This window comes from Sorghum bicolor, chromosome 6 (assembly GCF_000003195.3).
Source record: "Sorghum bicolor cultivar BTx623 chromosome 6, Sorghum_bicolor_NCBIv3, whole genome shotgun sequence".
Lineage (NCBI taxonomy): Eukaryota > Viridiplantae > Streptophyta > Magnoliopsida > Poales > Poaceae > Sorghum > Sorghum bicolor.
In genome coordinates, this window is record NC_012875.2 from 6,879,732 (window position 1) to 6,892,842 (window position 13,111).

Genomic DNA, 13,111 nt, shown 5'->3' on the forward strand with positions numbered 1-13,111 from the left:
GTCCTATACGAAGCAAACTGATAATTCACAAAGATGGTTAGTTCTAAAAGATTGAGAAATCAATTTTTGTGTGCGTATGCACAAATATACAATACTATAAATGCATACTGCGATGATTGCAAACCATTAATGAGAATTTTAGCCATGCACAAAATTCAATTTGTAATATTGACATTCCGAACATCATGCTTGTATTATCATTTTTGTGACAATATAACATGTTCATGCTTAAATTATCAAGACATTATCTTGTTCTAATGCATAGACAGGTCTATACAGTAGAGTTTAGACAGGTCTATACAGTAGAGTTTGTGAGTCTCTGACGTCTTGTTTTCTGTGACTATGTTAATTTCATAAATTTGTTTTTCAAATTAAATATCACTTTAATATTGGTATTTAGTTTTTTTACAATATTATTATCTTATTGCGCGATCTGTGTTTGTAATAAAAATTATTAGCTATCCCGTAGCAAATAAAGCACGGGCACACTACCTATAGAACTATAAAGACTAAAAGATGGATATTTTTTTGGTGCGACAAACACTTTCGTCCGTCTGTCCTCTCGTGCGAAATCCTTCCCCGCGGAGCTCCTGCACCGCCAAGTGGGACCGGCGTGGCGTCCCACGCGCCTGCTCCCCTTCTGCTCCGTTCGTCCTCCAACAATCACGCCTAGCTTCACGCCCCACCAAAATTTTTTTTCTAGAATTAGCTTGAATGTTTTCTGACAAAGTACTCAGGTTCAGGATTCTATATCTATAAAGATTTATTGGTACATACTCTGAAGTTATTGGAAAATGACATACCTTTCTAGCTTTCTTTAGACTCTACGTCTTACTATTGTACGAATTGAGAGAAGGTAGGAAATGCATCTTTTCATTTGCTGTCAGCACACACCTTGATTTATCGGACACATGATTAGCTTCTGAGCTGCCTTAGACAAATGCAGTTCTTGCAATTCTGCAAGTTTTACATTTAGCAGAAGTGAAATAATGTTGTGACATCAGTGACACATAGGTGAAAGAATTAAGGATGTATTATTTCTTTCCTCTTTTAAAGACAAGATAATAACACTTACCTCAGTGTTTTCTATTTTTAATAAGTTGCCAAAAAAAGAAGGGTTGAACGGAATCATGTGCTGTTCAGCAGAGCAGGTGGTGTTTGGAATCATTTTCCACATGGCAGGATGTCTTCTACTTGTCTTCACATGGCTAGAGATCAGGTAAAAGAGACTTCACACATAAAAATAACTTCAGTTAAGGTAAGCACCACTCGATAAGAGTTATGCTCTTACATATAATTTCTATTCTCCATACAAACTTGTTTTCATAGCTTCATTTGAGCCTTTTTCAATTACTAGCTCATATAAAAAAGTAATCATTTTATCGAGGATTTTTACATGGATGTGAAAAATAAAATCTAAGTTATAGAGTTCTATGGGCTATGTCGTACGCCATAAAGTGAATCAAAGGGTGTTTAGAATTGTAGTTTATACTGACAAAGGTCTTCCTATATTGTCATCATTAATTCGAGGTATGAAGAAAAAATCTTATGATTTCGTTTGTAGTGTTAATTTTAATTTGGCTTGTGCGAATAGTATTTTTTGCAGTGATCATGAACATTTCACATTTGTAACATAGTTTTTTGTTGCTATGTCACATTTTTCACAGGATGTAGTTTCTGAGAATAATTTTCCCCAATAATGCTTATGGATGTTGTTGGGATGGATGAATGTGCCATGGGAACATTGCCTTAGCATATAAGTTTTTAATCATGATGCTTCCCTTGATGTATTACTACAGTTCATTAGTGACAGTGAGTGTGCATTTACAGTGCAGAAGCCTCCAACTTAAGGAGTGTTTGGATCAGGGGCTAATAACTAATATTATATTACTCTAAAACCAGTATCAGTATTTGATGTCTTGTCCTGTACTGAAACTATAATAATGGTGCTCCACTTGCGTGAACTATTGCTAAACCCCACTCTTGATGTTTAGCTAACTTGTCACGATTACAAGAGGTAATGTGACTGCTGCAAGATATCATGTGTCTGCTCTGCTCTTCCTTTCTTTTATTTCCCCTGAGGCCTGAACCCTCAGAAGGGTCTCCGTTCCATGCTCAATGGGATTAGGGACAGGAATACAAGATTCATGAAATCATGGTGCAGTGGAGAACGGGAATAGGGACAGAAATACAAGATCTATGAAATTATGGTGCAGTAGGAGAATGGGAACAGGCAAATGAATATGGGATGGCCGGACAAGGACAGGAATACAGGACGAGACTGGACATAGTGCATGGAGCTCCGTAATCTCCTCTGGCTTCCATTATAGAAAAAATATGTTTGCAATGAGCATGTGACACCGTTCTCTTGTGACTAAATGTTACTTTAATGTTGCTGTTTAATTTCACGGTATTGTTATTTTATTGTGCGATCTATGTGTTTTTAGTGTAAAAGTTTTGATGTCCCGTAGCAACGCACGGGTACACTACCTAGTAAATTGATACATTTAAACCTAGTAGAACTTCTATGGTACTCCAATTTTCATCCTCATATTCATTTGTATATACTCGATCGAGGGTCCGCATCGATGTAATCATCGTCGGATTATTAGATTCGACCATGTGCATATTCAATAATCTTTACACACACCTCTGTGGTATTGTATGCTAGCAGCCTAGCGGTCACTACTACTGTACTATGGCAGACAATACCACAGAGGTATATACTCTATGGTATTATTATTTTTCGAAAGGCGTCTGTGGTATTATTAGCTCCTCCTACATTCTTATACACAACATCTTTGGCCTTGTTTAGTTCCAAATTTTTTTGCAAAATCGACACTGTAGCATTTTCGTTTGTATTTGACAAATATTGTCCAATCATGGACTAACTAGGCTCAAAAAATTCGTCTCGTCAATTCCGACCAAACTGTGCACTTAGTTTTTATTTTCGTCTATATTTAATACTTCATACATACGTCTAAAGATTCGATGTGACGGAGAATCTGAAAAATTTTGCAAAATTTTTTGGAAACTAAACAAGGCCAAGCATCCTTATTCACCAAGAGAAGTACTATGGCAGCAACTGTCTTTACAAGACTATTCTGTGGTAAATGGTGCATGCTGGTAGGATATAAATAAATATGTACTACTCCCCCGTTCCTAAATACTGCTATTTCTAAAAGAAAATTTTATCTACAAATACTGCTATTTCTACTAGCATACTCGGTCCACTAGCCTATTTAATTTCTTCTCGGAACTTCCATGGTCCACCAACCCATTTAATTTCTTCGAGAGAGTAGTACTTCGGCGCATGGTAATTGTTTAAGTATGTTTAGTTAAATGGTGGAATCCAAATTAATTAAGAGTAGAATAGTCTTTTGTTTGCCACACTAATCTGTCTGAAATCTGCTAGAAATAGCAGTATTTAGGGATAGATGGAGTATTAAACAATTCAGAATGCGAAGCAATTCCATTTCCGAGCTTTCTTAGCTGGCGCTGCCTTGGCCGTTAGGATCTGGAGCGATTTCCACTCGGCGTCGCACGTGATCACTGGCCGCTGCTTCCTCTCCATGCTGCAGCGCCAACTTGAGCAGTCGCTCGGAGTCCACCTCCGGCCAGGGTCCGGCAGACATGTCCAGCAAGCTGTGCAGCTTCACCCGCCCCTCGCACTTTCTCGGCGATGTTATAAGGCCATCCACCAGGCCCGTGAGAAGTTGCAGGATCACCACACCGAATGCGTACACGTCCGACTCCGTGGTGAGCTCGCCTGTCCTGAAGAACAGAACACAGGGTCCAAGTACCCTATAGTGCCCTTCGGGTTCGTGCGCCGGATGATGGTCTCCTCCTCAAGGGGCTTCACGTGCACCATCCGCGCCGTCCCAAAACCTCCCAGCCGGCTCGCGTCGCCGTCGTCGAGGAGGACATTGGTCAGCTTCAGGTCGGCGTGGATGATGGCGTTGGGGCGGTGAGAACTGGAGATACGCCAGCGCCGACCGCAGCTCGGCCAGGATCCTGACGCGGTCCTCCCATGGGAGCCCCTTGGAGAGCCTGTCTAGGAGCGTGCCATTGGGGAGGTACTCGTACACCAGGGTGCAGGACTCCTGACAAACGCCAATCAGCTTCACAATGTGTGGATGCTCCAATTTGCTCAGCACCATTACCTGTGCGATGGAGTTCCCCAACAGCCTCCTTGGTTATTAGTTAATGTGTATTAACTTTTTTTTTTTTTGAAGAAAAGAGTATGTTATTAGTTTATTACCTCTTCCTGATACTCTGAGAAACCTTGTGTACCATGAGGCCTCAGTGACTTGATAGCCACAGGGATGCCATCTAGGTCTCCTTTGCACACTGGCCCATATCCGCCTTCCCCAATGATATTTTCTGAGTGGAAGTTATTGGTCGCTTTCCTGATTTGTGAAATTGAGAACTGGGCAAATAAAGGATATTATTAGGTTCTTCTTTAATCATACTTGTTTACTAAAAAATATGGAATTTATAACTGTTTAAAAATTGAGTATGGATAGTAGATGGCAACGGTGACCAAGTCCTTGGTCTCTCAATGGGTTCAAAAGCAATACTGGCCGGAACTCTCTCTCATTACTTGCGGCAAGTGTGGGCAAAAGATTGTGATGGAGTACAAAGTGTTGAAAGAGGGAGTAAATAAGGGTCGTATATTCTATAAGTGTCCGAATCATAATGTGAGTTATTTCCAGATATTTACTTATATATGTGCCTATTTTTTAATGATGTTACTTAGACTTTTGATTCTCTCTTCTAATTTCAGTGGGACGGTACCGACAGATGTACAGGTTGGTACTGGGAGAAAGAATACATTCAACACATCAAGATGGTCATGCAAAAAGACTGCATTAAAGCTATTCAAGAGACGATAGGAGGATTCCTCCACGATCAAGTGATCAATCCAAACGGCGAGTTTTACTTCAACGGCAACGAAACTCTTATTCCAAACAATGATGATCATTTGTATCGGCTCTAGAGATTCGGAGAAAAAAACTCTATGTATGTATATATATGTTACGAATGTTATACTTATAAAACTATATATAAAGCTTGTTACATATCCATCTATTTAATTATTAATATGGTCTATTCGTTTTATTATAGGCAAAACTTAATTATAAAGCTAAGCCTATAATAATATTTATGCTTAATATGCATGTAATATATATATATATATATAGCATAAAATACGTATTGACAAACATATTATTATTATATATAAACAATAAACATAAACGAATAAATGAACCAAAAACAAAAAGAAAAAAAGGACTACTAATGTCGGTTGGTTATTCCAACCGATGTTAAAGGGTGCTGCTGCCTGGCACCGATAGGTAGGGGAGGCTTTAGCCCTGGTGCCCTGAACCAGGACTAAAGGATAGGTCTTTAGTTCTGGAAGGGCAGCACCGGCTCGAAAACTGGAGCAACAGGCCCTTTCTAACCGGTGCAAATGCCTGAACATGTAGTAGTGTCATGAGATATCTCGGAGAGGATCGTCCTTCCTTTGTCATTGTTTTGTTAGTTACTGTCAAGATTAGTTCATTTTGAAAAGTACGCAGTATGTCAGAGACACTCACAATACACACAAATTCACCTATATGAACATTCGCACCTGAGCTCTACCCATATGAGTATCTTTGAAAACCGGGCTAACAAATTCCTAAGATTGACAAAGTCACCACAGGCGTCAAACTATCGACGAAAATGTCTCGTAACACTAAAAGCATAATGTTGTTAATCCTAAAAAAAGTTTGCCCTCGTCACAGAGAATTAAACCCAAAACCTGAGCTTCTATTAAGACTCTTTTAACCACTAGGCCAAGAGTTTGGTCAATCGTTATTTCCACATTGACGTACTGAACATAAAAAAATAGGTATCATCTGGATGAAGGAACCTTGAAAAACTTGGGACATTGGACCCTTAGTAATGATTATTTTTCTAGAAATCATTACCACTAATTATTATGCCTACCACGGCTTTAATTAGAAAGAATAAAAGTACAAACTACTAGATTGTTACCATAAAGAAAAAGAATATGCCGCCAACAGGGGCGAAAATTATAAAAATAACCCTGACCCTAACATGAAGAACAAAAACAACTAAGGTCCAAACTATAGAAACAACCCCGAACAACAAGAACAAAAAAGAATGAGCTGCCAAATGGGGACCAAATTTTAAAAATAACTCTAAAAAACATGAACAAAAAGACACTATACCAATTGTGGGCAAAATTATAAAAACAACCCTAAACAACAAGAACAAAAAAATAAAGCTACCAATTGGGGACCAAATTATATAAACAACCCCAAACAACAAAAACAAAAAACAAGCTGCCAACTTGGGGACGAAACTATAATGACAACCCATAATAAGTAAAAAATGCCAACTAAGGGACAATTATAAAAATAAGCTACCAACAGAGGGCCAAATTATAAAAACAATCCCAAACAATTAACAAGCACACAAAAAAAGATGACAATTCAGACCAAACTATAAAAATAACCAGTAATAATAACAAAAAACAAGTTACCAACGGGGAGGACAAACTATAAAAACAGCTCAAAACAAGCAGAAAAAAAAAGAAGAAGCCGCCAACTAGGGGCCAAATTTTAAAGGGGCCAAAATTTAAAAGTAGACCAAGAAAACTAGAGAGAACCATCCCAAGCCCAAATAGAGGAGCTGACAACGGTTGTAATAAAAATAGAAAAAAAAAGGTAAAAAGAGCGAAGGCCTATATGACCGCATAAAAAAAGCCCAAACCAAAAGTAAATCCCACATAAGAAGGGTAGAAAAGGCCCATGAAAGAAAAACATAAAGCAGCTCCGACAAAATGGCTGCATGTCATAAAAATCAGAAGACAACTTTTGAGGCAAGTAATCAATCCAAACCCTAAACGAAATAAATACCATGGAAGATGGACAACACATGGAGGAGATTGGAGACTCAAAATTTAGAAGCAAGGATGTAGGCGTATGCCACAACCAGATCATTGATAAGGTGAGCCCTTTGATCTGCAACAAAAGCAATGATCTCTCCCCCTACATATATAGAATCTACAGATCACTCTTCTGCATGAAAAATAGCAAGACATGGAAATTAGATTCTACATGTCAACAAACAAACGTTCTGCATACTTGATCCCCAAAAATCCTTTTATAGGTGAAAATTATATTATATTAGCAATAAAAAAATCAACAACAAAATACTAAATGAGTTTTTACAAGGGAATATTATGCAAAACTGCAATCCTCCAGCAAAATTCAAACAACAAAAAGATCTTGAGAACTCTTTGGACAAACATCGACAAACAACAGTTTCACTATTAGACTTTACGTATGTTGGGCTGACCACCTATTTTCTTTAAAAATATTAGAATGTGCCTTAGAAACTCAATAAATGAATAAAATCTAAGAAACAAAGAACAATGCAATGTAGTAATTAAGTTTAACCCACTATTGATTCATCATGTATGCTTGATTTCCTCTCTGCAACCATCTATGATGAGATTGATGACATGAAGTTATTACTTTCCTTGTGGGTAGTGCCAAGAAGAACCTCTCCCCTTGCAGACAATGGCCACGATGAAGTCAATGACTGCAATGTCCACCTCATCATGATAATCACCAAAATTACCGCAAGTACAAGATCCTAACTAAAAAAGTATTTGATTTTGTCCATAGATTTATTTACATTTAGGCTAAGCCATAAAACTAAACTAGTTTTAAAAAATTGTTGTGAAAGAAAGATGGGTCAGTGGATATACCCGCTAGAGAAGAAAAAATTGTTGTGAAAGAAAGATTGGTCGTGGATAGACCCGCCGGAGAAGGAGAAGAAAGATAGGGGCCTGGGATGGACCTGTCGGAGAAGGAGAAGAAAGATAGGGGCTTGGGATAGACCCGCTAGAGAAGAAGAAAGACAAGGGCCTAGATATAGCAACAAAGGTGGTAGCGAAGATGTAATGTCCAAGAGTCCAAACGGCTCAGATCCACTTTGCACGCTAAGTGAACCACACCTAGCAGTCTAGCACCATCCCGCTCACATTTTCGTTCTCTTTTCAATATAAAAATACTGACCCGAAGATGGTAGGATGAACTCTACAAACCTTATGTGTTGGTCTAATCTGTTTTTAACAACTAGTAGAACTAAACCCATCGTAATATCTCAATAATATGCACTTGGGCTACTAAAAAGGCCAAATTCCAAATTAGCCGGATATCACATAACAACAGAGTAGCGGCCGTGGCGGATGTGATAATAGACAAAAAGAAACCTACTGATGTATAAATTTCACTGATGACACACAATAATATTGCCAGTATAAGATTCATTATTACGATTTTTTTCCATAATCTATAAATACCGTCGCTTTCATTGAAGACACCGCCATTTAATAGATGTATTATGCTAACCCAAAGTTAAAAAGATTGAACTTTGAAGAACCAAGATGACTTTATTATATCTGTGATTGGTTTTGTAATCTACGGGCGATTCCCTGGGTTGGTGGAGATTTGGGAGTACCAATAGCGAATGAATATTTATATGTGGAGATGGCACCGACGACCCTACAATCCTCCGCAAAGCAAGGCTGCTGTTCCAGAACAGGTTTCACAGTGGCACACCAGCCGGCCAATTATCTGCCTCAACACGCTGTTACATTCCAAAAAAGTGCTTTTAGTATGAGCACCGACAAAACCAGTACCGGAGAGTTCACTGCACACAGAGAAAAAAAAAAGAAACGCAGGGGAGGACCAGATCTACACTGTACTAGCGGCGCGCCACACCGACACATGGGTGGTGTTTGCAACATCTGGCGTCGGGACCCGAATCGACGACAGACGTCAGAGACACCGCCAACAGTTTATTGATCGCGAACATGGGGTCTCCATGCCTTGCCCCGCCGAATCCTCGCTCCCATGCGGCGGACGCGGATGGATCCAGGCCAATAATGCATGATCATCGCTAAGCTCTAGCTCGTGTCAGCGTCAGCTCCCCAGTAGCAGCAGCATGCGCTCCCACATGCACGCACGGCCTCTGCCGGCCGCGCGCGGCGCGATGGATCGATGGTGACGATCACCGCGTGCATGGCCTGTGTCTGATCCAGTCCAGAACGGACGATTGGCACCGTCGTCCGGGCGATCGATCACCACCTCGATCGATTCCTAGCTATTTAAACGACGTAGCCCTGCTCAGACGTTTGGCCATTAGTGCTGTGCTGGTGGTTCATCTCCTAGCTCTCGCTACTAGCTTATTGCTGACAGTAACAACAATGAAGGCAACAACTGGGTCATCATCAGTAGCTCGCGTTCTTGTTTTGCTTGCGACGACGGCATGCCTCCTGTGGAAAGAAGCCGCGTGCTTCTCGGCGTCCGGCATGAACAAGGCGTTCGCCACTTTCTACGGCGGTAGCGACGCTTCAGGAACGATGGGTAAGTATGTAAGTAAGAAGATCGATCGATGATCGAGACGGCAATAACATATACAGTCCAAAACTAGCTATAATAGCTGATGCATACAAATCCATGCATGCATCGATACTGTGTGTGCAGGTGGAGCTTGTGGGTATGGGAACCTGTACTCGACGGGGTACGGCACGAACACGGCGGCGCTGAGCACGGCGCTGTTCAACGACGGCGCCTCGTGCGGGCAGTGCTACCGGATCTCGTGCGACTACCAGGCGGACCCGCGGTTCTGCATCCGCGGCACGTCGGTGACCATCACGGCCACCAACCTTTGCCCTCCCAACTACGCGCTGCCCAACGACGACGGCGGCTGGTGCAACCCGCCCCGGCAGCACTTCGACATGGCCGAGCCTGCTTGGCTCAAGATCGGCATCTACCGCGGCGGCATTGTTCCCGTCAACTACCAAAGGTTCATATATTTGATATATATATATATTTCCAGTAAAAAAAAAAGCTGCATGCATGATCTGAATTCTGAATGTATGTACGTTGTTGATCCAATTAATTCAATTAACCTGCTACTATTATTACTACTGTTTGTGAATATATGAACAGGGTGCCATGTGTGAAGCAAGGAGGGGTGAGGTTCACCATCAACGGGCGCGACTACTTCGAGCTGGTGCTCATCTCCAACGTCGGCGGCTGCGGCTCCATCCAGTCGGCGTCGATCAAAGGATCGAGGACCGGGTGGATGGCCATGTCGAGGAACTGGGGAGTCAACTGGCAGTCTAACGCGTACCTCGACGGGCAGAGCCTGTCGTTCCAGGTCACCAGCAGCGACGGCCAGACCAAGACCTTCCTCAACGTCGCGCCCGCCGGCTGGGGGTTCGGCCAAACGTTCGCGACCTCGCAGCAGTTCTCTTAGTTATTTATTAGTGGACGTTTTTGCTCTCTCTCGCTCGTCTTTTCGTATACATAATATGCCTCAGACTCGACTCGATCGTCAATACCGTGTAAAGTTTACCTGCCTTTCTTCACATGTCCCCACCCGCCGCGGTCAAGGAGATATATATGTGCTTTGACTTATGCTTTCTTCCCCTAGATTCATTCTATTCCTTTTCTTTGATGGACTTGCATTTCCAAAAAAAAACCCAACCTTGGCGAGCGGGGTCAGACCTTGCCGATCATAGATCGGCTAGTTGCGGTCCTTGTGGTGGAACTAGACCACCCGGGGTTAAGTCCTCGATTTTTCTGGATTTATTCTAAGATTTAACGGCGCTATGCTTTTAGAGGCAGACGACGTCCTCATCAACAACGAGACGCCTGTGATGACTTCGTGAATCTCATGATGTGACGGCTCAGTCCTTTGAAAGTACTCATCTCTACTATAATGGACCAGTCTAAATTATACTAGATCTTCCAAGTAAAATGTCCCCCGCTGAGAGAGCCTGTAACCACTATGCACCTGTAGAAATGCACACAGAAATTTGTCTCCATTAAAATCAAGGGTTAATAACACATCTAAACCAAATCTAATGGTCATGATTTGATGTTTGATGCAGGCTTCTCACCCCGCGCCCTCCTCCCACTTTAACGCGCGACACCGCTCTGATCGACGGACGTTCGAAGCCAATCATAATCGAATAAAACAATAAAACAAAATAAAAATATGAAACAACGTTTGAACCCTTCTCTCGGGCTCTCGGCCGCCACACCGATCCATGTCCTAATCCTTCAGATCGCCCCACCCACGCCCTTCGCAGAGGGGAGGAGGAAGCCGTCGTTCGAACCCTTCTCCCGGCCGCCGCACTGATCCATGTCCTAATCCTTCAGATCGCCCCGCCCACACCCTTCGCGGAGGGGAGGAGGAAGCCGAGGGTGCCTGGTGTGGGCTTCCTGGGTCTCCGCCGATACGGTGCCTCCGGCCGTCGGGAAGGCGAAGGCGTACCTGTACGTCGTGGCGCTTCTTCACTGCCACTGGGAGGTGTCCGGGAAGAGACACCACCGAGCTGGGTCTCCGAATGACGGCGGCGAGTGGACGCCCTCGATGGAGCGATCCTTGTCAGGCGCCTGATCCCCGTCAGCGCTCGTGTGCTCGCGAGGCCCCATGGCCCCTGTTGCGATCGCGACAACCGTTCTTCAGGCCCCTCGCTCCCCGTGGGGCGCTGTTGTTCTACGCACAGGACGACGGTGGGTACATATCCCCATGGATGCAGTCGTAACAGGGGCTGATGTGGCTGGCTGGCGGCGACGATGGGTCGTCTACCCCGGACGTGATTCCTTTGTCCATGCTCGCCATCACGTACCTCTACGATGCCATGCCATGCGCACCGCGCGCGGACGCCGTCGCCCGACACGGCCTCCTCCCCGTGCTCTCCTCTCGGCTGCTAGCCATCGAGTACCCCGACGTAGCTGAGGTAAACCCAAAAGCTCTTACAACATGATCGGCCGATCATGTTTGTCTAAGGCACTTTATTTATCTGACCATATTCTGTTGTTTATGCAGTGTTTGCAAGCATTTGAGAAGATATCACGGATCCAACCTGGCCCAGTGCTTGCAGGCGGGCATGATCAACGTTGTGCTGGCATTCATTGACTTCTTCGATACAAGTATATTCAAGTTAGAATTAATTTTAAAGAAATCACCTTTGAAACTGAGAATTTAATACAATTGCTAATTTGATGCCCACTTTCAGGGTTGTAGTATCAGCTGTATGGATTCAGTCCCAACTCTATGTAATCTTCTACAATTTGAGGACAAAGTGGTACTGTTGTTCCCCCATCTAACTATCATTTTTGGCATGTAAAGAGTGTTCTGCTTTTGTTTGTAAGTGATGTCAATTTCCAGATGGTGGAGAAGGTTGCAGCTTGCTTGATAAGCATCGTGGACTCCTTTAGCTCGTCAGTTGATATTGTCGAGTGTCGACTAGCTCTGTCACCAGGGTGCTTTTTTGAAGTAATCTTGGGACTAGGGGGCAAGCAAGGAGCCCCCACAGGCAATGTCACCAGGGTGTTATAGAGAAGGTCCTACCTTTGACCCACACCAATGGACTCATGGCCCTTTCCATCGACGTGCACTGTCGTTTGCTCTACAACTTCTTGCATGTGTTCGATATGTGTTGAGGGAGCTGACTTGTGTGTCGTGGTTGGGCTTCTTTCTAAGCTAGCCTGTACTTCACTTGTGGCAGTGAAGTCTCTATTTGAGCTGGGTGTTAGTAGCACAATAAAGTGGATTTTGATCACTTCAGACTTATTAGATCTCCCATGGCATGCTAGAGGCATAGCAGATATGATGTTTGTTGCTAGATGCTATTAATAAATCTTTTTATAGCTATCGTGATATATACTTTTCCTTTTAAACAAAATATTATGCGTGTGCTCTTCTTGCATTCAATAGTTTTGCTTTTGCATGTGCCATTGATTTAGTTTGTGTAACGTTTTATAGATCAATAAATAATTCATTATCCTACTTTTGTATTGAAATAAAATGTTTATGATATGTGAATTGAAATTTCGAGAATCCAAATAATATTCCCATTGTATTTAAAATAGTCTTTGAAAATATATAGAAAAGAGTTTGTAGCTAATCTAAGTTATGTCATCAACAATGTCTGTAATAATTCATGTTTATGTTGCATTGTGCCCTTTTTCCTGTGCCTGCTGGACCAAGTGAGACATGTGTATCATGG

General features: G+C 42.4%; 2 protein-coding genes and 1 pseudogene across 3 annotated transcripts; 2 read left to right on the forward strand and 1 right to left on the reverse strand.

Moving 5' to 3' along the window:
* Window positions 3,455-9,106, reverse strand: LOC8085749 (annotated as a pseudogene).
* LOC8085750 (expansin-A1) lies at window positions 9,038-10,459 on the forward strand. The gene is made up of 3 exons (XM_002446148.2): window positions 9,038-9,449; window positions 9,570-9,891; window positions 10,038-10,459. Exons 1-3 carry the CDS (start codon window positions 9,290-9,292, stop codon window positions 10,345-10,347), a joined length of 792 nt encoding a protein of 263 aa, XP_002446193.1. The 5' UTR covers window positions 9,038-9,289; the 3' UTR covers window positions 10,348-10,459.
* LOC110436212 (E3 ubiquitin-protein ligase UPL4-like) lies at window positions 11,000-12,835 on the forward strand. Of its 2 annotated transcripts, XR_002454004.1 has the most exons (4): window positions 11,000-11,839; window positions 11,929-12,032; window positions 12,119-12,187; window positions 12,271-12,835. XR_002454004.1 is itself a non-coding variant. In XM_021462653.1 (2 exons), the coding sequence occupies exons 1-2, from the start codon at window positions 11,654-11,656 to the stop codon at window positions 12,016-12,018; spliced, it is 276 nt and encodes a 91-aa protein (XP_021318328.1). In that variant the 5' UTR covers window positions 11,000-11,653; the 3' UTR covers window positions 12,019-12,264. The 2 variants fall into 2 exon arrangements, 1 of the variants encoding a protein (XP_021318328.1); XM_021462653.1 differs by lacking the exon at window positions 12,271-12,835 and having other exon boundaries at window positions 11,929-12,264.